This window comes from Halichoerus grypus, chromosome 15 (genome assembly GCF_964656455.1).
Source record: "Halichoerus grypus chromosome 15, mHalGry1.hap1.1, whole genome shotgun sequence".
NCBI classification, from domain to species: Eukaryota; Metazoa; Chordata; class Mammalia; order Carnivora; family Phocidae; genus Halichoerus; species Halichoerus grypus.
The window spans coordinates 32,364,243-32,387,783 of record NC_135726.1 but is presented as its reverse complement, the minus strand read 5'-3'; the positions used below and the strand labels follow the sequence as shown (position 1 = coordinate 32,387,783).

General features: G+C 41.3%; 1 protein-coding gene across 2 annotated transcripts in view; it reads left to right on the top strand.

Annotated features, from left to right (window-relative positions):
- The window catches only part of TENT4B (terminal nucleotidyltransferase 4B), a 69,988-nt gene extending 56,479 nt beyond the window's left edge, over positions 1-13,509 (top strand). Inside the window, exons 4-12 of one of the 2 annotated variants that reach the window (XM_036119829.2) lie at positions 133-253; positions 1,994-2,101; positions 4,380-4,508; positions 5,254-5,467; positions 6,832-6,958; positions 7,059-7,162; positions 7,407-7,453; positions 9,261-9,425; positions 10,787-13,509. In XM_036119829.2, the coding sequence (XP_035975722.1) occupies positions 133-253; positions 1,994-2,101; positions 4,380-4,508; positions 5,254-5,467; positions 6,832-6,958; positions 7,059-7,162; positions 7,407-7,453; positions 9,261-9,425; positions 10,787-10,963 (1,192 nt within the window). In that variant the 3' untranslated portion in view covers positions 10,964-13,509. Of the gene's footprint in view, positions 1-132; positions 254-1,993; positions 2,102-4,379; positions 4,509-5,253; positions 5,468-6,831; positions 6,959-7,058; positions 7,163-7,265; positions 7,454-9,260; positions 9,426-10,786 lie in introns of both variants that reach the window. The other variant, XM_036119819.2, reaches the window with a different exon arrangement.
- The last annotated feature ends 10,032 nt before the right edge of the window (positions 13,510-23,541 follow it).

The window sequence follows — 23,541 nt, the reverse complement described above, 5'->3', positions numbered from 1 at the left end:
CACATTTGGGCTTCATTGGGCAGTGAGAGGAATAGGTTTTCATTGCACTGATTTGAAGTCTGGAAGCCTGAACGTAAGTGAAAACAAGTACAGTTTCTTCAAACAACTTTTGTGTGTGTGTTCTGTGTTCAGTGACATTGATCTCGTGGTATTTGGGAAGTGGGAGAACCTTCCCCTCTGGACCCTGGAAGAAGCCCTTCGGAAACATAAAGTTGCTGATGAGGATTCGGTGAAAGTTCTAGACAAAGCAACTGTAAGTTCTTCAGACATTTCATCTAAAAATCTCTGGTTACTAATGCATGAAACTCAAAAAATTAAAATTTAATTTTGGTGAGCATAGTGGGCTTCTCAGTAAGTGATTCTTTCCTTTCATTAATGATCACAATCCTTGTATATAAATTTTGTGAAACAAATGAACTTGTGGTTATATATTTCTTTAAAAAAATAATAATCTTATACGTAATACCCACTGTAGAGTTTTTAAATATAAAAAAGTATAAATAAAAATATGGCGATCTATTAAACAGCTTATAGTTATACAGAAGATGTTGCTCTTCTCTTACTGTTTGTCCTTGGAAAATTATATATACAGTTGACTCTTGAACAACATGGGGGTCCCCTACATGGTTGAAAATCCACATGTGACTTTGGATGCCCCCAAAACTACTAAAAGCTGTCTGCCGACTGGGAGGATTACTGATAACATAAACAGTTGGTTAGCACATATTTTGTGTGTTATATGTATTACATACTATGTTCTTAGAATAAAGCAAGCTAGAGGGAGAAAAATGTTAGGAAAATCGTAAGGACAGTACATTAACAGTATTGTGTAAAATTATGTAAAAGTGAAGCACACAGTTGAAACTTGTGTTGTTCAAGGGGCAACTGTGATTGGAATTTTGTTGATCAAGTAACTTGATACTTTAACTCTATCTAGAATGGCCATTACAGAACGTTCATGGATGCTCATTATAGAAATAAATTGATCTATTTTAGAAATTTGGAGTTTTGTATGTTAGCTTTCCTTAGAACAAAAACAACTTATACTATTTCTTATAAAAAGCTATTAATTTGGAAACCCAATTCTGCAGATAGAGTTTGCTGGCCTGAGTTTTCTAATACATGGCACAAATGGAGCCTTTAAAAAAAAAAAAATTTAACTACTCTCTGTACCCAACGTGGGGCTCAGACTCACGACCCTGAGATCAAGAATCACATACTCTTTTGACTGAGCCAGCCAGGTGCCCCAGAGCCTTTTTTTAATAATTTTTTATTTAAGTTCAATTTAGTTAACATATACTTTATTATTAGTTTCAAGGGTAGAGTTCAGTGATTCATCAGTTGCATATAGCACCCAGGGCTTATTACATTGAGTGCCCTCCTTAATGCCCATCACCCAATTACCCCATTCCCCCACCCCCCTCCCCTCCATCAACCCTCAGTTTGTTCCCTCAAGAGTCTCTTATGGTTTGCCTTTTTTTTTTTTTTTTTAAGAATTTCTAATATCTCATATAAATCATTCAGTCATTTTTTAAATTTGAGAATAATTCTCATGTCTTAACTTGTCTTGGTAGGTTGTTTTATGGGCTATTTGCAAAACTGACCAATAATACCAGTGGACTATTGTGTTTCACCTAATCTAGCAGCTTTCTAATTAGGAACAATTTGCTGATAGGCCTGACATTCATAATTCTTCATGCTATACTGAGCTGGAAGCTGTTCTTCAAAGTACAAAATATTGAGAAAGGTTTTTGTTACGTGATTTCAAAATTCTCAGCCAATAGAAATGATACAATACAGTGTATGAGGTTAAATGCTAAATATGTAAAGTATCTAACAGGCCGAGGGAGGTGTGGTGTGTAGTATTCAGGACACTCAGGAGTTCTTACGTCCTCATGAGGAGGTGGAGACCTCAAGTCTAGTAACCTTTCCATCCCCCGATTATGTTGTTTAAGTGTTTTAATTTTGCCTTTTGCCTTTCTTCTCTTTCTAGGTACCTATTATTAAATTAACAGATTCTTTTACTGAAGTGAAAGTTGATATCAGCTTTAATGTACAGAACGGTGTGAGAGCAGCTGACCTCATCAAAGATTTTACCAAGGTCAGAGAATTCATAGTGTGGATTCAGTGAGACTCGGAGAAATGGATTTTTGTTTGGAGGTTCTGATATGCTTTGCAAAACTGTTTTTATGTGTGTATTGCTGACAAGTGCTTCTTTCCTGTGCGGTGGCCTTACTTTCCTTGAATCTGCTTGTAATAATCAGTAATTTATAATGGGACCTCAAGTCAAGGGTTTGGAAAGATTTTGAAGAACTTCTCTGCTCTCGATCCTTCCTTTTAGGGGAGATAAGGACTGAAATGCTGAATAATCATTCTTGTCTGCTTTTAATCTCTTAAGAGTGTAGATGAAGAACCTCCCGAGCCCCCCAAGTCACTTGTAAGGTAGTTCCTGCAGGTTTCCCTACTTTGTCTTGAGGTGATTTAATGTCTGTTTTCATTTGTTCGATGTTCTTCCAAGACAGGGAAGAATTTGTCAGCATCTTCAGAACATTCACATGCTTACACGTCAGCCTTTTTCTCCTTAAGCTAAAAACTGTTAACTGCTTTGGTTCACCTAGAATATCTTTTCTATCCATTCAGAATACTTTTTTTTTTTTATCAACTCTACAGATTCACCTATTTCGTTTCTTTGTGAGAAAAAAAAATTTAACTACCTTACCGTGTTGTAAACATTATATTCTTGTATAAATGTGCAGAGTACAGGAAAGCAGAGAAAGAAAAAGATTGTCCATAATCCCGCTCTTTTGGAGGTGTTTGGTGTGTGGAAATTTTCTTTTTCCCAGAAAAGAAACCTTTTTTTTAAATTGAGAATAATACACGTGATAGAAAATTTACCAATATCAGAGGAAAATGAAAAATGAGTCACTTTTATACTTTATGCTTAAATCAACTTCATGGGATTTACCATCATCAAGCTTTCTTTTTGACTTGTTTATCCTCTTGAAATTTTTGTTTTTCCAAGAAATTTTTAAATTTTATGCGAACTCTATTATCTTTTCCTCCCCACCCCCCTCCTCTCCAGCAACCCTCAGTTTGTTTCCTATGATTATCCTCTTGAAATTTTTAACAAAAGGAATAATATGCTATATACACATCGTCTCATATTTTTTGGAGGTTTTCATATCAGCACAGACAGGTTTCCTTCATTCTTTTCACTGACAACACAGTAGTCCTTTGTCAGGCTACCCCATGCTTTGTGTCATACTCCCCTGGTGATGTTCCCAGGGTTTTTTGCTTTCACAGAAAGTGCTTGAACATCCTTCCATACCTGCATCTTTCTTTACACTTGTAAAATTGTTTGTAGGAAGATTCTGGAAGTGGAGTTTCGGGGTCAAAGGGTATATGCAGATCAAATTCTGTTGGAAGTTTGCCTGATTGTGCTTTAAAGAGACCATCTATTTATGTCTTCAACCATAATGTTTAAGGATGATTATTTCTCCAAAGATTTTTTGTTATTTCTCATGCTCGCTTTCTTTGACATGATTTGCAAAAGCATAAACTTTGTTGTTTCTTTTGGAAGCAGTATGTGTTCATTCTAAGTGTCAAGAACAAACTAGAAATCACTAGTAATTCTATCCCTCCTATATAGTGGCCATTAAGACTTCTTTCTAGATGTTTGGGTCTGCTGTGTTCCCCTCAGCGTCCTTAGCCTAGCGCCTGGCTTGTGGAGAGCACTTAAGGAGTCCGTGCTTGAGTAAAAGATGGACTTGCTGTCCGTGTTTGCCAGCTAAGGGGTTCTCACCCATCTCTGTAAAGCGTGCAAGGTGGGTCTGTGTGTGCTCTCCTGCCCACATGGAAGACAGCAGGCAGGACTGCCCCTGCCCCTGCTCTGGCACTGGGCACAGTCATCTGAAAGACCCTGGTCCGCTTGCTGGAGCGCCCCCTGAGAAACCAATTCCTTCAGACTCACTGACTTAGTGCATTACGCGTTGAGAATTGGTCCTGTACTGTTTCTGTTACCTGTTTACAAGTCAATAGCATATGGTAATAAATAATTTAATATGGTGAAAAATAAATATTCAATATGGTAATAAACATGGTAATAAATAAATGTCATCAAATATATATTGCTAGTGTTTCTGTCCCGTGGTGACAGAATGCCATTATTTACATCTACCTGTTTTAGATTTTTAGATGTGAGAAGAAAATCCTTAATTACTTACGGCTTACTTTTTTCTAGCTTGCTCTTAAAATAGAAAATTAAGTATATTGGATATCTCCACTAAAGTTTGTAATGTAAGGACCAGTTTATGCTCCTGATAATGCTTAGCACAGTTACTGAAATAGGAATTCACTGAAAATATGATTTTCTTTTTCAGAAATATCCTGTATTACCATACTTGGTTTTAGTATTGAAACAATTCTTATTACAGAGGGACCTTAATGAAGTATTTACAGGTGGAATTGGTTCATACAGTCTCTTTTTAATGGCAGTCAGTTTCCTTCAGGTAAGTTGTTTGGTTATACCATGGCTCGTGTGCACCAAAATAAAATAAAATAAAACAAAATAAATCAATTCAGAATCATTTTGGGAAAAAATTTAGATCAAGTTCTAATTGGAATGCTTCCCTTAATTACTTAAGACTCCTTTAAACTGGGTACCTTTTTATAATTTCACAAATAAGCATTTTTAAATCCCAGGAAAGAACTTTTTTTCTTTTTAATCCCATACGTTCTAGTAGTTTTGAGAATTTTCACTCAGATTTTAACATGCATAGGTGTGGCGTGGTTTTCGTAAGTGTAAATAGTAGTATAAATGCCAAAAACAAGAATATCTTCTAAGCCTCTAGGAAGTTCAGCTGGAATTGAGACCTGCTATCTGGGTAGAATGAGTTTGAAGTCTTACTATGGTCTGAATGTATCTGTGAGGCACGGTGTCGCTCGTGAGGCCGAATGGCTTCCCTGATGTGTTGGGGCCACATCAGCCCGTCAGCGTCCTGGGGCAGCTGTAAAGTTCAGCCTTGAATTTTATAAATAGACTGTCACCCACTAGTTGTGCCCCCTTGGGCTTTCGTGTTGCCTGTGACAGCAGTGCAGCTGCCGTGCCTCAGTTTTCCTGTTGGCTGCTACCCTAACCGAAACTAGAATAGTACTGTTTTGTCAAAGTTAGGATGTCACTTATTCTCCCCACCTTGATAATTCAGAGAAAATCCAATATAATTTCTTTTTTTTTTTTTTTTTTCCCGGTTTTAGTTACATCCCAGGGAAGATGCTTGCATCCCCAATACAAACTATGGTGTTCTCTTAATAGAATTTTTTGAATTATATGGACGACACTTCAATTATTTAAAGACTGGCATCCGGATAAAGGATGGTGGTTCATATGTGGCCAAAGATGAAGTACAGAAAAATATGCTCGATGGCTACAGGCCATCGATGCTTTATATTGAAGATCCTTTACAACCAGGTATTGAAATTAGGTAAATTTGTGGGCATTCAAAGAAAGGGCATTGTCAGTATTGCACTTTAAACTCTCTTTAGAGGAGGGGTACCCGGCTGGCTCAGTCATTGGAGCATGTGACTCTCGATCTTGGGGTCGTGAGTTCGAGCCCCACGTTGGGTGTAGAGATTACTTAAATAAATAAATAAATCTTTAAAATAAAATCTTCCTTTAGATGAAAAATGAAAGATTAACTTCTGATTGTATTCATTCTTTTTCATAAAAATATTTTGTAAGAAAACATACGAAAACACACACATGCGTGTGTGCATACACACCGGGAAAACACGCCGCGTCCTCCCAGTGCGTTGGGAGTAGAATCCATTTGACCCTGAGAGGCCAAGGAGTATAGGTATTAGCCGTTGGGGGTGTTTGTGAACAATATGAAGGCCGTTTTTCTGCTTTGTTGTGTCCCCATTGCCCCTGATTCCAGCCTATTGTCAGTCAGAGCTTTAAGTGAGGTTTCTGAAGTCCTCAGGGGCAATGAGCATAATATACCTCAGAGACAATGAGCGAAAGGGCTCAAAGAGACCATTCATTTTCCTTTTGGGCCCCTTCTTTCCTCTTTTAATTTTGCATGGTCTCTGTGCCTTCTCCAGCTTCACGTTGGCTTGAAAGGGACCAGCAGACCCTTTTCTTGCTTACGTGGGGTTATGTTTGTTTGCTTGTATCCTAGTTTTTCTGGGCAATATATTTTTCTTGCTGTAATTCTAAAGTATTTAGATTCTACATTATCAGACTTCAGTGGAGATGCTTTTAGTCATTTGCTTAACTGTGTTAACTTTGAAAGTGGAGAAGAAAAGGGAGTTCAGAGAGAGAGTAGTTGCCTAGGGGCTCTCTTCTGGCTGATTGTGCCATATCATAAACATAGTTCTGCGTGTTTATTCATTGAGGAAATGTTTATCGGGAGGCTACTCGACGCAAAGGGCACAAAGATTTTCAGCAAGTGGTCCTTGCTCTTCAGGAGCTCATAATTTCCTGCCAGAGATATTTAGATAGCTAATAGAAACAAAAGATGGGGATGTCTCATTTAGCTTGGTTTCACTCTTAGGAGAGAGCAGGCAGTTAACTCCTTTTGTTTGCATGACTGTATTATGGGATAGTCCCTGTTGGGCCGGAATGCATTTAGGCAATTTATATGCCATAACTTACTGCGTGATACACAGGTCCAGAGCCTGGGGAGTTGTGGGGACGACGGCCTGCCCAGACTCTTTGTGCAACTGTAGCGGGAAAGCATTTGCCCTTGCTCTTCTGGAAGAGGGCCCATGAGCATTTAGTTCTTATTAAGCAATGGTCACGCTTACTGTCTTCTATATACATTTCTTTTAAAGGTAACGATGTTGGAAGGAGTTCATATGGGGCCATGCAAGTGAAACAGGCCTTTGATTATGCCTATGTTGTTTTGAGTCACGCTGTATCGCCAATAGCCAAGTATTATCCCAACAACGAAACAGAGAGGTAAAGGCTTAACTAAAGTCAGCCCATTGGGTCAGAATTGGTTGTGGCTTCTTATCTCCAAGTTAATGACCCCCCCCCTTTTTTCTTTAAACCCATGCAGCATATTAGGTAGAATAATTAGAGTAACGGACGAAGTTGCCACGTACAGAGATTGGATATCAAAGCAGTGGGGCTTGCAGAATAGGCCGGAGCCTTCGTGCAATGGTAAGAGTTTCTCACTGATTGATTGACTGAGCATTCGTGGCTTTTCTGTGTTGTGTGTGTTTAATGGGAAGAAACGTTTTCCAATCTTTTGCCACTCTTTCAGGAAATGGTGTTACCTTGATAGTAGATACTCAGCAGTTAGATAAATGTAATAATAATCTATCTGAAGAAAATGAAGCCCTTGGAAAATGTAGAAGTAAAACTTCGGAATCTCTTAGTAAACACTCTTCAAACTCTTCATCAGGTCCAGTGTCTTCCTCTTCTGCCACACAGTCCAGCTCCAGTGACGTCGTAAGTATGAGCACATGGCTTTTCTGCCCTAGGGACCTGGGAGCCCGGGGTGGGTGGGGGGGGCTCTGTCTAGACGGCTAAGCCTAACTCCTTTTCTTACTGGTTCCTGGGAGATTTTAATAAGGTCACTGATTGTACACGTCCCCAACACTGGATTGAAATTTTCAAGCGTCCAGCAGGAGTGAAAGAATTTTAGTGCGCGTCCGTATATATGACCATCAGGTCCTACCGTTGACGTGTAACTTGCTTACCCCATAGCCAGCCATTCATTCATCCCTCTGTCCACCAATTCATCTTATTCTTCGATACATTTCAAAGTAAGTTACGGGCACTTCCCCCAAGTACAGCAGTGTGCTCCTCACTAACCAGAGTTAAGCATTTGGTTAGGTTTTTCTTTCGATATAAAATGGGTTGTACCTCACTAAATCTTAACAACTGTCTACACGTGTGTAACCCCCACCTATAACAAGACATAGACTATTGCCATCATCCCAGAGGAGTCCTTCGTGACACTTTCCCGTCAGTCCTGAATTCCACCCCGGAGGTAACCGCTGTTAGGATTTTCTGATTGCACAGGTTAGTTTTGCCTGTCCCAGAATTTCACATAAGTGGAATGATGATGGCGTATACTCTTTTGCGTAAGGCTTCTTCCACTCAGTAATGTTTTTGAGCTTCTTGATTGAAGTTTCAAAAATTGAGATATAATTCACATAAAGTTCACTATTTTAAAATGCGCAGTTCAGGGGTTTTCAGTGTATTCACGCTGCTGTGCAGCCACGAGCACTAAGTCCGGGACGTGACCGTCACTCTGGAAAGACACCTGGTAGCAGCCCCTCACAATTCCTCCTTCCCCGAGGCCCCTGGCAGCCCTGCGCCTACTGTCCGGCGCCAGACCTGACGGAATTCTTAGGAGCGGTTATACCCGCAGTTACTTTCCCTCATCAGGTTGAGCTTACTTCGTTGAAATATAAAATGGGCTGACCAGTTATTTGAATTTTGACTTTAGCAAGCGTATGAAGTAAAGAGTAATCTAAATACGGAAGGGACATAATTTTATGTTGTTGTTGCTGACCATGTAACATAATAGAGTCACGAGTCCTCCCACGGCACGAGCCCCCATGTGGAGGATGCAGCTGAGCTGCGTGTCACGGACGCAGTGGGGCGGGAACAGAGCCGGCCTCAGCAGGGAGCCTTAGGGACGAGGAGTGTGGGCCTCTGAGCCGCTGGGTAGAGTGTGCAGGTGAAGGGGAGCCCTGAGGGGAGAAGTGGCACAGCCCTGGCCCAGGCAGCCTAGGAACAGCTGGCACGCAGCCCACTGTCTCCAGGAAGCCCTTCACCACGTGGGGTGTTTGGTTGGCGGCCTCACTGACTGGCCGTCGCACACTTGCAGAAAGGGAGCCTTTTGAACCAATCGTTTTGGTTTTGGTTGAGTCAGGGACCTAGGGCCTTGTCTTGGCCACGTTCTTTCCACAGTACCAGGGTTCATTTCCTGTAAATAGATGTGCAGATAAACTTGGACCTCTGTGAGCCCCTTCAAGGCCGATTAACAAGGTCAGGCGTGGGCAATGGATTTAGCAACAAACAGAGACCCTCTGATAAAATAAGCCACTGTGCATGTTTGGAGGGAAATTTGTGAAAGAAGGAAAGCTTAAGCAGTTAATTTTATAAATTCCTCAGGGTGCTTCCTTCGATTCCCAGATGTTTAAATTTAGTCCAGAGAGTACTTAGCTGAAGTTGTTTAGCCTCCTTAATACTGAATTCCTAAATTATTAATATGTCACGTTATAACTCGTATGACTTGTGTTAGGATTCCGACGCGACACCATGCAAAACCCCGAAACAGCTGCTCTGCCGTCCGTCCGCCGGGAACCGAGTAGGGTCGCAAGACGTGTCCTTAGAGTCCTCTCAGGCAGGTGGGAAAATGCAGAGCACCCAAACCACTAACACCTCCAGCAGCACCAACAAATCTCAGGTGTGTGCAATGTGTGTTTTTGATGGTTAGTATTCGATACAACATATTTAGAATTTCTTACACGCGAATATATATACGTGTATGTCTGTATATCTATCCGTCCATCCATCCATCCATCCATCCATCATGGATTTGAAGAAAACTCTAGGTTTAAAGAACAAACCTGTTTTTTTCTTTTTAAAGATTTTATTTATTTATTTGACAGAGAGAGAGACAGCGAGAGAGGGAACACAAGCAGGGGGAGTGGGAGGGGGAGAAGCAGGCTCTCCGCTGAGCAGGGAGCCCGATGCGGGGCTCGATCCCAGGACCCCGGGACCATGACCTGAGCCGAAGGCAGACGCTTAACGACTGAGCCACCCAGGCGCCCCCAAACCTGTTTTTTTCTAAGAGGTTCCAAAGCGCAGTGCTTCTAGTAATAGGATGTCCTGAAGATCGTTAATGAGACACCATTGTAATGTAAACCTTTGTGGGAATTTAGGACTGCTTCTTATAAGATGTTCCAGCCAACCCACCTTATTACAGATGGAGCATTAAAAAAATGAGTTATAAAAAGATTGACTTATACTTGAAGTAAGCTCACATGAAGCTTGTACATGACCTCACAGCAGTGTCGTGCATATCTGGGAGTAATATATCCTTTTTTTTATATTTTCATATTCAGTACCTAGTTGCTTGTGTTGAAATGATCGGGCAGTGGTCAACCATGGTCAGTCAATTCCTATCAGCTTTGACTTAAAAAGGCCACAAAAAATACTCTATTTTCAGTTTTGTAGTTGCCTGAAATTTTATTAATCATGAAGAATGAATCAACATGAGGAAAGGAGCCATTTCATACTGGGCTCTGACCCTCAGTACCCTGGGGAAGGCCTCTTGGCAGTAGAGATGAACTCTTAATGTTGGTCACCTCATGTCTGACCTGACTCCTAGAATCCAGTTTACCTTAACAGCTTCATCATGTGCACCACACCCAGATCCATTTACAGGTGGCAGTTAAAGTGACAGAGAGCAGGGAAGGGGCTGCCGGTCGTGATGACCCCTGACCTGGCAGTGTACCTGTGTGTCTAAGCGCTTCTTCCAGTAATGCCATTTATGATGTAGTACCTTGGTGGATAGGTTCCTTGAGAACAGTTTCACGTTCCATGCACTCTGTTAAGAAGTCAAGGCAGTATTCCAGTATTTCCATTAAAAAAGAATGGAAGAGTGTTAGAGCTCAAGAGAGTGAAACCCTTGTAGCATCGTTTTCTGCTTGCTACATGAGTCAGTGTATGCCTCGTTTTAAAAGCGCCCCAAGTCAGGTCTTAGCGCGTGCTCTGTTGAATCCACAAGACTGATGTCTCTTTGACCACTTTCTTTCTCTGCAGCATGGATCAGCAAGGCTCTTTCGTTCTTCCAGCAAAGGCTTCCAAGGTACAACTCAAACAAGCCATGGTTCCTTGATGACAAACAAACAGCATCAAGGCAAATCAAATAATCAGTATTACCATGGCAAAAAGAGGAAACACAAGAGGGATGCCCCCCTCTCAGACCTTTGTAGATAGTCGGCGTTGTACGATGGACTGTCTTCTGTGTGCAGTGATCTCGTGCTCAGGACAGTTGGATAGGGACTCCTGGCATTCGGGAGCCTTACGCTGTTCAGACTCTGATTTAGCAACTGCGTTTTTTCCCAGCTCGCCACGGAATGGATCATGAAGACTGACAACTGCAAAAACAAAAAGCAAGCAAAAAAGGGGGAAAAAAAAAAAGGCTGCTCATTTGATAAGTCATATGCTACAACAGGGTCATTTTAAGATTTAAAGCTTGAATGTAAAATAAATCTATTTCTCATTGGCTTTATGCAGAGTTATAGGGAATAGTATTCAGTGTGGGTAGGGTGATAGAAACAAAAACCAATTTCAGAGGATGGGGTGGGGAAAGAAAACAAAAGTATCTCATAGGAAGTCCAGATTCCAAAGGGGAAAGTGATCTGTGCATGTTTTCTTTTTCTTTTTTTTTTAATATTTTTGCATATATTTACCATTTTATTGTGTGTATATATAGATGACCATATAGGAAATTGATATTTGTAATAGTGGATTTGTTAATACTTTTTACATAACATTACTGTTTAAATTGTAAACAGATTTTTCTCAGGATTAGTTTGAAAAATAATCTGACTTGTCATCTTAACATCCATATATAGGGAAGTGATTAGTTCTATTACTCAATTTGTTTTCCTCAGCATTGAAATGACTTACTAGAACCCTTGTGACCTGCTGCAAAAATTTTTCCTCTCTAAAGAAAAGGTTTATGGTGGCAAATGACGTTTTATTTTGTAAAAAAAAAAAAAAAAAAAAAAAAAAAAAATGTACTATGTACTTTTGTGTAAACACTGAAAAAATCTCTAGTCATCTCTAAGAATTACCTTGCAACTGTTTTCTACAGTGCTGTCGTCTTGGGCAATGGGCAATTACATGACTTTGTGTTTGTTTCTTTTGCAGTCTTTTTTTGTTTTGTTTTTCTTCCTAATAGGACAAAAAAGGCCACCCGCGTCCAGTCCCGTTGCTGTTGCAGTGACTCCCCGAGTTCCACAGACTTTGCATGCTGGCCCTTCTAACCCTGTGTACCGCGCGTGCTTGTTTTTCTCATCTCTTATTCTTTTTTAAATCCATGCTTAACTACTGTGGGAGAGAATAACTGTAAACAGCTTTAATTAAATCATACTTATAAAAAACTATTTTCTTATACTCCACTTTATGCTTTTGGTATTGTTGATCTTTAAAAATTAAATGGTCTTTGATAATGGATCTATTTTGTATTGCCTTATTAAGACCAAATACTTCTTGTCATCCCATTCTTTATCCTCTCCTTCCATGGAATTGTTATCTTTAATTAAAACTTTTTAAAACATTGGCTTGTTTCAGTCCTACTGTAAATTTTGGTTGTGGTCAGCTTTGAGCACCAATGAGATGTATAATTCTGTTATCCATCACATGTTGAGTTTCAAACTCGGGAATATTGAATATAATAGGATGTAAGTGACATTTCTGAAAATGCTTTCTTTCAATGTGAAAGCTCTTATGTTTAGCATCAGTGTGTGTGGCTCTGTTAATTATAGCCATTTCTGAAATGAGATTCTTTTATGTATATATACATACATACATATGTGTGTGTGTGTATATACATACATATATATATATATATATACATATAAAGTACTATTGGCTTTTAGGAATTTCTTTTATATACATTTATGAAATACTGAAGACCAATCAGACCATTAATGGACACTTAGTGCAACTTTTTATAAAGAAAATAATGCTAAAGTAAGACCAAAACTGATGTCATCACTGAAATTAACAGTTTTCAATATGTTCGTATTTTAATTCACAACAGAAAAATGTGTTCCACAACTGGAAACTCCTGATAGTTGTGTAAACTGTGGAAAATTTTAAATGTGATGTTATTTTGACAATGTTTTAAATTTTCGAGTCCCATTTTATTCTGATCAGAATTTTTATCAAGATGTTGAGCTTTTGTTCTTTGAAACTAGTTTGTCATAACATATTGTGCATAATCACAGTATTTATTTCTAGGACTCTTGCGAACGTGTAGACTGATGTTTACTGCTAAGGGAACAATTATTTATAAAATAATATTAAATCCAGTATTAGCTGCCTATTTCAGACACTTAATACTTGCAGAGATCCATTGTTACATTTACCACACTGAAGTTTTTTTCTTTTGTTGTTTTGTTTCGTTTTAAGAATCACCCTCATTGTTGAAAGTAAATGTACTCTTAGGGTGCAGATATTAGCGTTCCAATAAGCATGTGATTATATTAAGGTGGTGGTAGCGGGAAGATAATCTTGATTCCATTGGGAATCTTAGGTTTTCGTAAATTTATTGGGAAAATAGTTTTTCCTGTACTGCTGAAGTTTCTTTTTGGTAAACAGTATCTTTCTAAAAGAAAAAGCATGAAGGAGAAATTGAGGTGTGTATATATCCTCAAATGACCAGCATTGTATTCGTGAATACTGTGTATCTTGCAATGAACAGTGTGGAAAGCTGTTCATTTTTCAATCTGAAGTAAAAATACTTTCAAGAACTTTTAGTTTGCCTGCTCATTTGTTTTTGTACATTTCATCTCTGTATTTGACTCTTGTCTTTTTTCTTTTTTTGAGTTCCAATACTTTCTATAAAGATTTTGTGACTATATCAGAAATGTGTCATTTAAATATTACAGTCCATCCATATTCATGAGTCATAACCTTCCTTTGCTCGTACTTGTAGAAGGGGACCTTACAAATCTGCCTCGCTGTGGTGACATTTCTCTGGCAGTCATGTATTACGCGTACCTGGTTGGTGTCGAAGCTCCTTGAAAAGTCATAATAAAAACATTTCAGTATTTATCTGGTTTTAGAAGTGCTGATAGTTTGTAGACGTGTCCATGCAAAACCTGAGTGCTTATGTGTTGATGACAAAGGTAAATGCATTTTCTCCCTCCAGTTTTAAGGTGTCCATTGAAGGTGCCTGGTTTTTCGTGTCTTTGTCTTGTTCGGAGATGTTGCACACGGTTTCCAAATCTCGCTTTGATTACTGGCTTTACGTGTCGTTGCCCTCCAGGCTTCAACAGTTGATCGTACTATATTTTTGTCCTAATTTCAGTGTGTTTTACCTTTATTTGCATTTTGTGCCAGTCATTAAAACTTGGGTCATTTGCTTTGGCTCCAGATATTCCTGGGTAAAGTCTTCACAGGGTAAAAGCCTGCGTGCTAGGGACAGTGTGACTAATAGTCTTTTTTTTTTTTTCTCTGAAGTCTCGTACCTCCCAAGTGTTTTCTCATTCCCTCCCCCGTGTCATGGTAAGTGTGAGTTGTGTTTGTCTTAACCTGTGGACTAGTGTTTGGGGTTTCCAGAGCTGTAGGCGGGCCAGGACAGAGGATGGCCACGGTGAACTGCGGGACTCTCTTGCTGCCACGTGCTCACTGCAAAGACCTCTCCATTTAGGTTAGGATGTAGTTATCAAGGTTGCTCTCTAGAAATCCCTAGAAATCATCATTATCGGGGATTACCATTAAGTTGTGTTGATATTCTTATTGTTCATGGTTGCGTGTCCATTTTACTTCAACGTTGACGTACAGTTTGAAACCGATCCGTTCCTCCAATGAGAACATGCTGTTGATGTCTTAGTGTGCAGTCACTAACTGGGAATGTTGATAGGAGATTGGTTGCTTCTCAATTAACTTTTCAGACACTAAGTGGTAACATATAAAAAAGACATCCCCAATTTTGCTGTGATAAATACTGAAATGTTAAATTAATGATCAGAAGAGTTCATTCTCACCCATCAGTTCTTGCTCTCTGAGCTCATTCAACGGCTTCGATTAGTGGAGAGCAGCATTCTCATCAACTGTTTTGTGAGGAAAGCATTCCGTAAATGGCTCTATTGAGCTTAAGTGAGTAGAAAGTTATATTTAATAGTCAGTCTTCATTCTAGTTTTCATCAGTGACATAATTCATCTAGTGAAATATTTAGAGAATGGTGTAGCATCACCGTGGGAACAAAGATATGTAAGAGCAGTTCGTCGGAAGTGCTGTCTGTATCTTGCCTCGGCTTCTGAACCTCAAGAGTATCTTGTCAAAACATTTATGGGCGGAATCAACGTTAAAAGAACAAATTTCAGTAGGCTACTTGATATTTAACGTAACTAAGAAACAAGTCAGATTTTACCATGGAAGTTATTTGCATGGCTCGTAAAGGACGTAACCCAGAAGCCCGTTTCTCTCCCATCTTCTTGTGAGCTGTTTTAACTTGACACCTTGAGCAACTTTTTTTTTTTCCCCATCAAAGATAATGACCTAACCAGCTGTAGAAATCAAATGTTGACAGAATTATTCACCAGGAGAATTGCTTATAAACTCTGCTGATGTACTTGCTATCCAGAATTAAATATTTACTTAAGAGCAGTTTTTAGTTAATACACTGCTAATGTTTGTTTTACTCTAATGCAGGTTTTGTGATTTTTAAGTATTTGGCCTTTACATTTTCTACTTAAGTATACGCCCTATTAAATTTAACCTAGTCCACAGTCTACTAGCCAGAAGGAGGTCACACTGTAGAAGAGACTGAACGAGAGAGAGAGAGAGAACGCATCCCCTTTGCTAGTTGTGAACTTGAGGTATCTCCCGGATTTACTGAGAGAAACGTTAGCCGTATCACTAAGAACAGATGATAACAGGAAATCTCTTAATTTGTGTATTTCAGCGCAAGTGTTTATTAGTATTTGCACATCATTATCTTTGCATTTTAACGTAAGTCCCTGTGGTTCTGGACGGCCTTGTGTGCTTCTCATTGCGGCAGCTTCTGTGTGACTACAAGCCCGGGGCCCCACTAAGGAGATAGTCTGGATGAATTTGTTAGGAGTGTTGTTTTACCTTAAAGATGCTGGAGTAATGACAGATGATGAAGTATCACAAGCTGGCCATTACCAGACCCGTGGGGTGGGTGGGTTGGGGGAAACAGAGGCCCAGGAGAAGCATTATCTAAAGCCAGTAACTTGGTAAAGCTAACTTAGCCCTCCTCTCTTAGGGATTGTAGTCAGCCGTCCCTTCTAAAGAAAGCGCAATTATTTATCGGTTATCAGCCAGATTTTTTTTGAGTTTAAATTTATCTCGCCTTTCAACTTGGGTTCTGTGCAGTCCATGGCTGTGCCCTAAATCGTTTCATTATTACCTTTTATATTTGGTTGCAGTTTCTCATAGTATGTCTTTTTGTCCCTAAACTGAAATCTCCAAAATTTAAGATCCCTCTCTGATTTTTATATATTTAAATTTGAAGGAGTCACTTAAAAAAAAAAAAAAAAGTCTTTTGAAAGTCCTGTAATCCTAAAATAACCCAAAGACTTAATGATAAGTATCAGAATCTTCACTGTACTCATCACGAAAAAGCACTGTCTTACCGCACAGTGTGAATGGTGAACGTGTAGTTTCTGGATATAAAATGTGAATTGACGATTGAGAGAAACCTCGTTTAGTGGAATATACATAGATGTATATATTTAGAAGTTTGGCGAGCCAGTGTTTGTTTTTAATAACCTTTTCATTTATTTCCTTCTTTGATTAGCATTGCCTTCTGTGTTAAGAAATGCAGACTCCTGTGAGGTGCTGGAGGTTTGAATCATCTTGAAAGCTTTCCAATCTTGTCTAGTTACCGCTGCAGAGGCACTAAGGAATTTACCAGAAAAAGAGATTTGATTCAAATGATTTATGAAATCTCGACATTTCCTGAGGTCATATCCTGGGCACCAGTTATCAATACTATGAATGAATTGCACACCTGGAAGCTTTTTTTTTTTTTTTAAGCTAACGATTTCTTCAAAGATGTCAATTGTTTGCCTCGAAAATTTTATAAATTGCATTTCTACGCACATCTGCCCCCCAGTGCTTACCACTGGGCTTATTATTCATAATCTGCAATTCAATAAAGGCTTTGTGCTTTCATTTATCTTCCAAAACCTCTGGTATGAGCCTTTATGTAAAACTTGAATGGCTATTTAAAAAATTACCGTGTACTTCTAAAGGCAGCCCTGTTTAGACCAATGAGAGGTTTTTCTGTACATAGATAGCGTTTCTGTGCGTTTTTAGCCTTTTTAATGCCAGTTGCGGAGTGGGAGACGCTTTAAGATGCTCTTTTTTTCTCCTGCCCGGGGTCCTAGCCAAAGATAGCGATGGGCCTCTCCAAGGCACTGCAGACTGAGACCGGCCCCCTGCAGAGTCTGGCATTTGCCAATGCCAACCCAGTTCTTCCCTTTGCTTTAATGCAAGGGGTTATGCTCGCTGTGCTAAGAAGCTGAAATACTTGACCATAGGTTTAGTGGAGCAACCCGTTACACAGCCTGTTACAGTAGAATAATGAAAATGTCTGGTTCTCCAAAGAACAGAGAAAGAAGCAGGGTTAATAACCAAGCGCAACCTGAGCATGTTTTCCTGAGGGAGGAGTGGCGGTCCCGGGACTTGGACCGATGGTGCTTGCCTGGCCCCCAGCTGATTGGCGGTGAAGAAAATCCTGGATAGTTTGCCTCAAGATCATCACAAGCTGATTGAGAGTTTATAGACAACTGGCTGTTAAAGCCAGCCTGCCCCTCCAGCCTGGTCTCTTCTGCTCACTTCTTGCATGTGGATTGGAAATGTTCTTTAAAAAAAAAAAAAGTATGATCAAAATATCCTGTTAGCATCCCAGAAGTTTCTCAAATGGTAAATTAGAGAATGAACTGAATATACAGGACAATTTTGTCCATCTACCTAGACATGGTGAATTTACTTAATTTCTCAAACAATGTGTGAATGTACCATTGTGAAGAAATGTAAATAATATGTAAATATCTAAATGAAGGGATCTGGTTGCCCTTTACCCTCTCTCTCTTTTTTTTTTTTAATTTTATTTACCTATCTGAGACCGAGACAGTGCACAAGCAGGGGGAGGGGCAGAGGGAGAGGGAGAAGCAGGCTCCCCACGGAGCAGGGAGCCCCATGCAATGTGGGGCTGATCCCAGGACTCAATCATAACCTGAGCCCAAGGCAGGTGCGCAACCGACTGAGCCACCCAGGCGCCCCATGCCCTTTACCCTCTGATCCCACCTAGCTCCCCAGAGCTAACCACTTTCATATTTTGGGATGTAGCTGCCTAGATTTTTTTTTTAAACGCATTTACGTACATAAACATACCTGCCCATGCATAATGCCAGGTGGTCTTTTGCCCTTTTACCAAAATGGTATATTGTGGTATTCTGCAACTCCCCTCCCCTCTAGAGAGCTCGTGCCTTGTCAATACAGACACTGGTCTATTTCATTCCTTTTCATGATGCAGACTTTTGTTTGCAAGTAGCTTTAGTAAATTAACATGTCAGACACCCCAAAGCCCTTATAAGCTGATTGATAGATCTATGAAATATCCAGTACTTGAGCTTACCTCAAACGGATTTTATTAAAGTATTGCTATTCAATGGCACTTCTCCTGAACTGAGTTTTCTAGGAAAAAAAAATTTCTCCCAGTTTTATCTTCTTTTAGGTGAATTTTCATGAGTTGCTTTAAGAAGTTTCATCTTTGATACTTCTGCTAGGATTGAAATGTAAACGCAACATGGTCATCTGAAACTTCTTCGAAAACGTGGCCCTTGACAAAAGTGATTTTAAAAAGACAGTTATTGATCATTCTCCACCACCTGCCCCCTAAAACTGGATATCTTAGTTTTACGATCCTTCCGTAACTGCAAGCAGCAACAACTAAAACTCTAAAAATGTTCTCTGTCTGAAAGGAGGATGACTTGGATGGTGAGCAGAGAGAGGGAACTTTGGCCAGAAGAAGGAGCCAGTTATTTGGGTCAGAGAGAGCGGAGAGCTGCCTTGACGTTTGTGGGGGAAATCTGGGAAAATTCTGTTGGAAAAAGAGGATGAAAAGGTGGCTGTGGCAAATTCCAGAGTGTCTCCCTACTCCTTAGGAACATAGTGATGAGTTTTTTTTTTTAGGAGATAATTTTCCTTGAAATCACTTTCTTAGGCTCTCATTATTTGATTGTAGAATTTCTGCTGTAATTTCTATTCATAAGTGTCCAGAAACTTCTGTTATGAGATGTTCTATATTTACCAGGTCAGGTTTGACTTTTAAATTGGGAACATTTTCACTAAGTAAAACGTTTTATACTTTTTGTTTGTCCAAGAAACCATTTAAAAGACGCAAACTCATCCATGAAATAATCCATTTAGGAAATAAGCATAAATTTGTGTCTATGTGTGTGTGTGTTTCTAAAGCAAGTCACTGACTCCTATTTGAAAACATGGGATTAAAATGTTGAAGAGAAACCCGTTAGAGAGAAAAATGTCAAGGTTTAATGCCAACATTAACACGAAACAGGAGAGGGCTAAAAGTATCAGGTGGCCTGTTTAAATGGTGTATCAGTTTTCAAAAGAGCTATTGCTCACCCCTGCATGAATGCAAACCATTTTTGTGCTTAAATCACCCAGCAGGTGTCTTCAGGAATGTGGCTTTGCACAAGGACTCAAAATAGTTGTAAGGCGCATTACATCATGCATCTTTGTTTTTTAAAGTCCAATTCAAGGGGCGCCTGGGTGGCTCAGTCGTTAAGCGTCTGCCTTCGGCTCAGGTCATGGTCCCAGGGTCCTGGGATCGAGCCCCGCATTGGGCTCCCTGCTCCGCGGGAAGCCTGCTTCTCCCTCTGCCTGCCGCTCCCCCTGCTTGTGTTCCCTCTCTCGCTGTGTCTGTCAAATAAACAAATAAAATCTTAAAAAAAAAGTCCAATTCAAGAAAACGGTGCTCTCACATAAGTAGGCAAGACCTCTGTACGTAAGCCCAGGAAGTAAGGGGCGAGGGCACACAGGAACAGGCTGTGGGGGAAGGGTGTGCAAGGCTGCCAGGCAGGGCCGGCTGGGGGGCACCGCGGAGCTGGGCTGGGTCCTGCCAAGAAGTGACGAGCAGGGTGTTGGGGCAGAGCCGCAGTTCTGTCATAAAGTCAAAGAGTTCTCAAAGTCTGTCCCCCACCCCTTCCCCCTGCTTTCTCCCTGTCCTGAGGCAGCCACTTCCAACTTTTGGTGGTTTTGGGCGGGTGGAGTGTTTACCCCGATGTCTCTAAATAATATACCAGTAATGCCATTTCTTTTTTTAGGATTTTTTTTTTTTTAAAGATTTTTCATTTTTTTAAGTTATCTCTATGCCCAGTGCAGGGCTCGAACACACAACCCCAACGTCAAGAGTCACAGGCTTCGCCAACTGAGCCAGCCAGGCACCCCTCTAATGCCACTTTTTGATGTTCAGTTCTTGAAAATCGATGTTTGGGGGCGCCTGCCTGGCTTAGTTGGTGGAGCCTGCCACTCTTGACCTCGGTCGGGGTTGTGAGTTCGAGCCCGAGGTTGGGCGCAGGGATGACTTAAAATAAAACAGTAGAGGTGCCTGGGTGGCTCAGTGGGTTAGGAATCAGACTCTTGATCTTGGCTCAGGTCTTGATCTCAAGGTCGTGAGTTCAGGCCCTGCTTTGGGCTCCACGCTGGGTGTGGCGCCTACTTGAAAAAAAAAAATATGTTTTAACTTCTTACCACCCCTGAACTTCTGTGCCCCAGCCTCCCAAAAGAATTATATGGAATTTTGTTTAGCACGCTATTCAGCGTTTACATTATCGTGACTGTGTAGATGCTGCTCTTATCAGTTGAACTGTATAATAAAAAGATTCCTTTATTTTTCTGCATTTTTTTAAAAGATTTTTATTTATTTGTCAGAGAGAGAGAGAGAGAGAGAGAGCGTGTGTGCACAAGCAGGGAGAGCGGCAGGCCAAGGGAGAAGCCGACTCCCCGCTGAGCAGGGAGCCGGATGCGGGGCTCGATCCCCGGACCCTGAGATCATGACCTGAGGCGAAGGCAGACGCTTAACCAACTGAGCCACCCAGGCGCCCTGCACAAGTCTTTTTTTCATTTGCTTGTTTTCTGAAGGGTTTTTTGTTTTGTTAGTTTTCCATGTACTTTATTGTTTTTTATAATTTTATTTAAATTCAATTAATTAACACATAGTGTATTATTAGTTTCCGAGGTAGAGGTCAGTGATTCATCAGTTGCAGAGAACACCCAGTGCTCATTCCATCACGTGCCCTCCTTCATGCCCGTCACCCAGTGACCCCATTCCCCACCATGCCATGTATTTTAGTAACTCACCCTCACCGCTGCCATCTTCTAAGACTCTGCAAACGCTCAGGTGCTCAGGTAACCCATCACTGCCATCTTGCCAGGGGCGCCTCTCCTGCAGCTTCTGCCCAGCCGCGCCTGGTGCTCACGCGCCACCCTGCTCTCCCTGCACGTCCGCCTGGTCCCCCGCACTCGCCCCGGGGGGCAGCTCCTGTCCTCCCCAACCCCACGCTTCCCTCTTCTGTTGATAAGCTCCTCAGGGAGCAGTCCCAGGCGCTCCCTGGGAGACAAGGCACAGGCTGTAAACCCTGAAACAGTCTGTTCTTCATTTATGCTCAAATGATAGTTTTGCTGGATACAGAATTCTGGGTTGGAGAACATTTTTCCTTCAGAATTTGAAAGCATTGCTTCATTGCTCCTCATGTTGTGAGAAAAGTTTGTTGTAACGTGTTTTTTTTTTTCTTCTTGAGATTTTTCGGATCTTCTTTTTGGTTCCCAACGTTCTGAAATGTCACTGTTATGGAAACTAGGTGGGTCTGTTTTCGCCTTTTCTGCAGGGCCCTGGGTGGTATGGACCCTTTCCATCTGGCACCACATGTCCCGTATTCCGGGGAAATCTGGAATCCTTATTTTTGTTTTCCTCCCTTCTGTGTTCTCTGGACTCCACAGTGACTCAGATAGCGAGTCTCTTGGACTGATTCTCTAGTTTTCTTGTCTCTTCTACCCTCTTTTCCATCTCCGACTTTCTATTCACCTTGATCTTCCAGCCCTTCTGTTGGTTTTTCATTTCTGCTATCACGTTTTTCATGTTGAGTTCTTTTCTGTCCTCAGATGTTCCTTGTTAAAAAACAGCATCCTGGGGCGCCTGGGTAGCTCAATTGGTTAAGCGACCACCTTCAGCTCAGGTCATGATCTCAAGGTCCTGGGATCGAGCCCCACGTTGGGCTCCCTGCTCAGTAGGGAGTCTGCTTCTCCCTCTCCCTCTGCCGCTCCCACTGCTTGTGCTCTCCTGCTCTCTGGTTCTGTCAAATAGATAAAATCTTAAAAAAAAAACTTTATAAAAAAACAGTATCCTATTTGGTTTTGTGGTCGCAATGTATTTTTTGAATCCTTGAAGATGTTAATGATATAGTTAAGTTTCTGTCCGCCTGCCTAGTCTCTGTGACCTTCATTTTTCTGTTGTCTTGGACTCTCTCTTCAGGTTTAGAGGCCTTCCTCAGACTCCTGTTTTCTGGTTCCTGCACATGTGTAAGAGGGGGGCCCACCACGCTCTCGGAAAGCCCTGCCACTCACTGTGGCAGTCAGCAGTGTGGCTCCCTCAGCGTGGTCAGGCTTGATGGTGGGGAGGAGAGGATCTCTGGGACATGGCTCATGGGGTTTCCCAGAGAATTCCTCCAGCCTGGGGGTAAAACCTGGCTGCCCACATCCTGGGAGCTGAGGGGGAACAGTGCTGGCTTGGTGGGGTGGGGACAGGGCATGTCTCTGTTTCCCTGATAAATCTGCCTTTTCAATTTCTCTCTTTTTTCCTGCAGCTGGACTTGGTGTGGTCCAATCCAGACTCTGTATGTTCGCTTTTTCAGACAAAAACCCTGTAGACTCTGCTTGGGTGGGGAGGGGTGGCTGCTCAGCTGGGCAGTGGTGGTCAGGCGTGGGGAGAGATGGGCACTCTTAACTCCTTCTTAGATGTTCAAACTCCCTCCTTTAACTTAGCTCTCTCCTGCTGCTGGAGAAAGCTGGCCCCTCCACCCTCCAAGCCTTTGCGGCTTACCCGTGTAAATAGGATCGATTCTTAGCTTTCCTGGTGGCCAGTTCTTGTATCTCCCAAGTCAGTACCACTGATCCACTTGCTTTCCACCTTCCACATTCATGTTGCTGTTCCTTCCTCTTATTTTCTCCATTCTTAGGGACCCTAAAATCCTTTGGTCGCTGTTCTAGTGGACTCATGGAGGCAGCAAATGTACATGATGGGTTCCGCCCACCATCTTTTCTGGCCAATTTTTTTTTTCCAGTTTTATTGAGATATAATTGACATACGGCACTGTGTAAGTTCAAGGTGTACAGCATAATGACTTGATCTGGCTAGTTTTTTTCTTTTTCTTTTTCTTTTTTTTTTTTAATGGGAGACAGCATGAGAGGGGAAGGGTCAGAGGGAGAAGCAGACCCCCTGCTGAGCAGGGAGCCCGATGTGGGACTCGATCCCAGGACTCCAGAATCATGACCTGAGCCGAAGGCAGTTGCTTAACCAACTGAGCCACCCAGGCGCCCCTGGCTAGTTTTTTTCTTAAAAGATTATTTACTTGAGAGAGAGAGAGAGTTTGGGGGGGGAGGGGCAGAGGGAGAGACAGAATCTCAAGCAGATTCCAAACTGAGCACAGAGCCTGACGTGGGGCTCGACCTTATGGCCCCGAGATCATGACCTGAGCCAAAACTAAGGGCCGGGCGCCCAACCAAC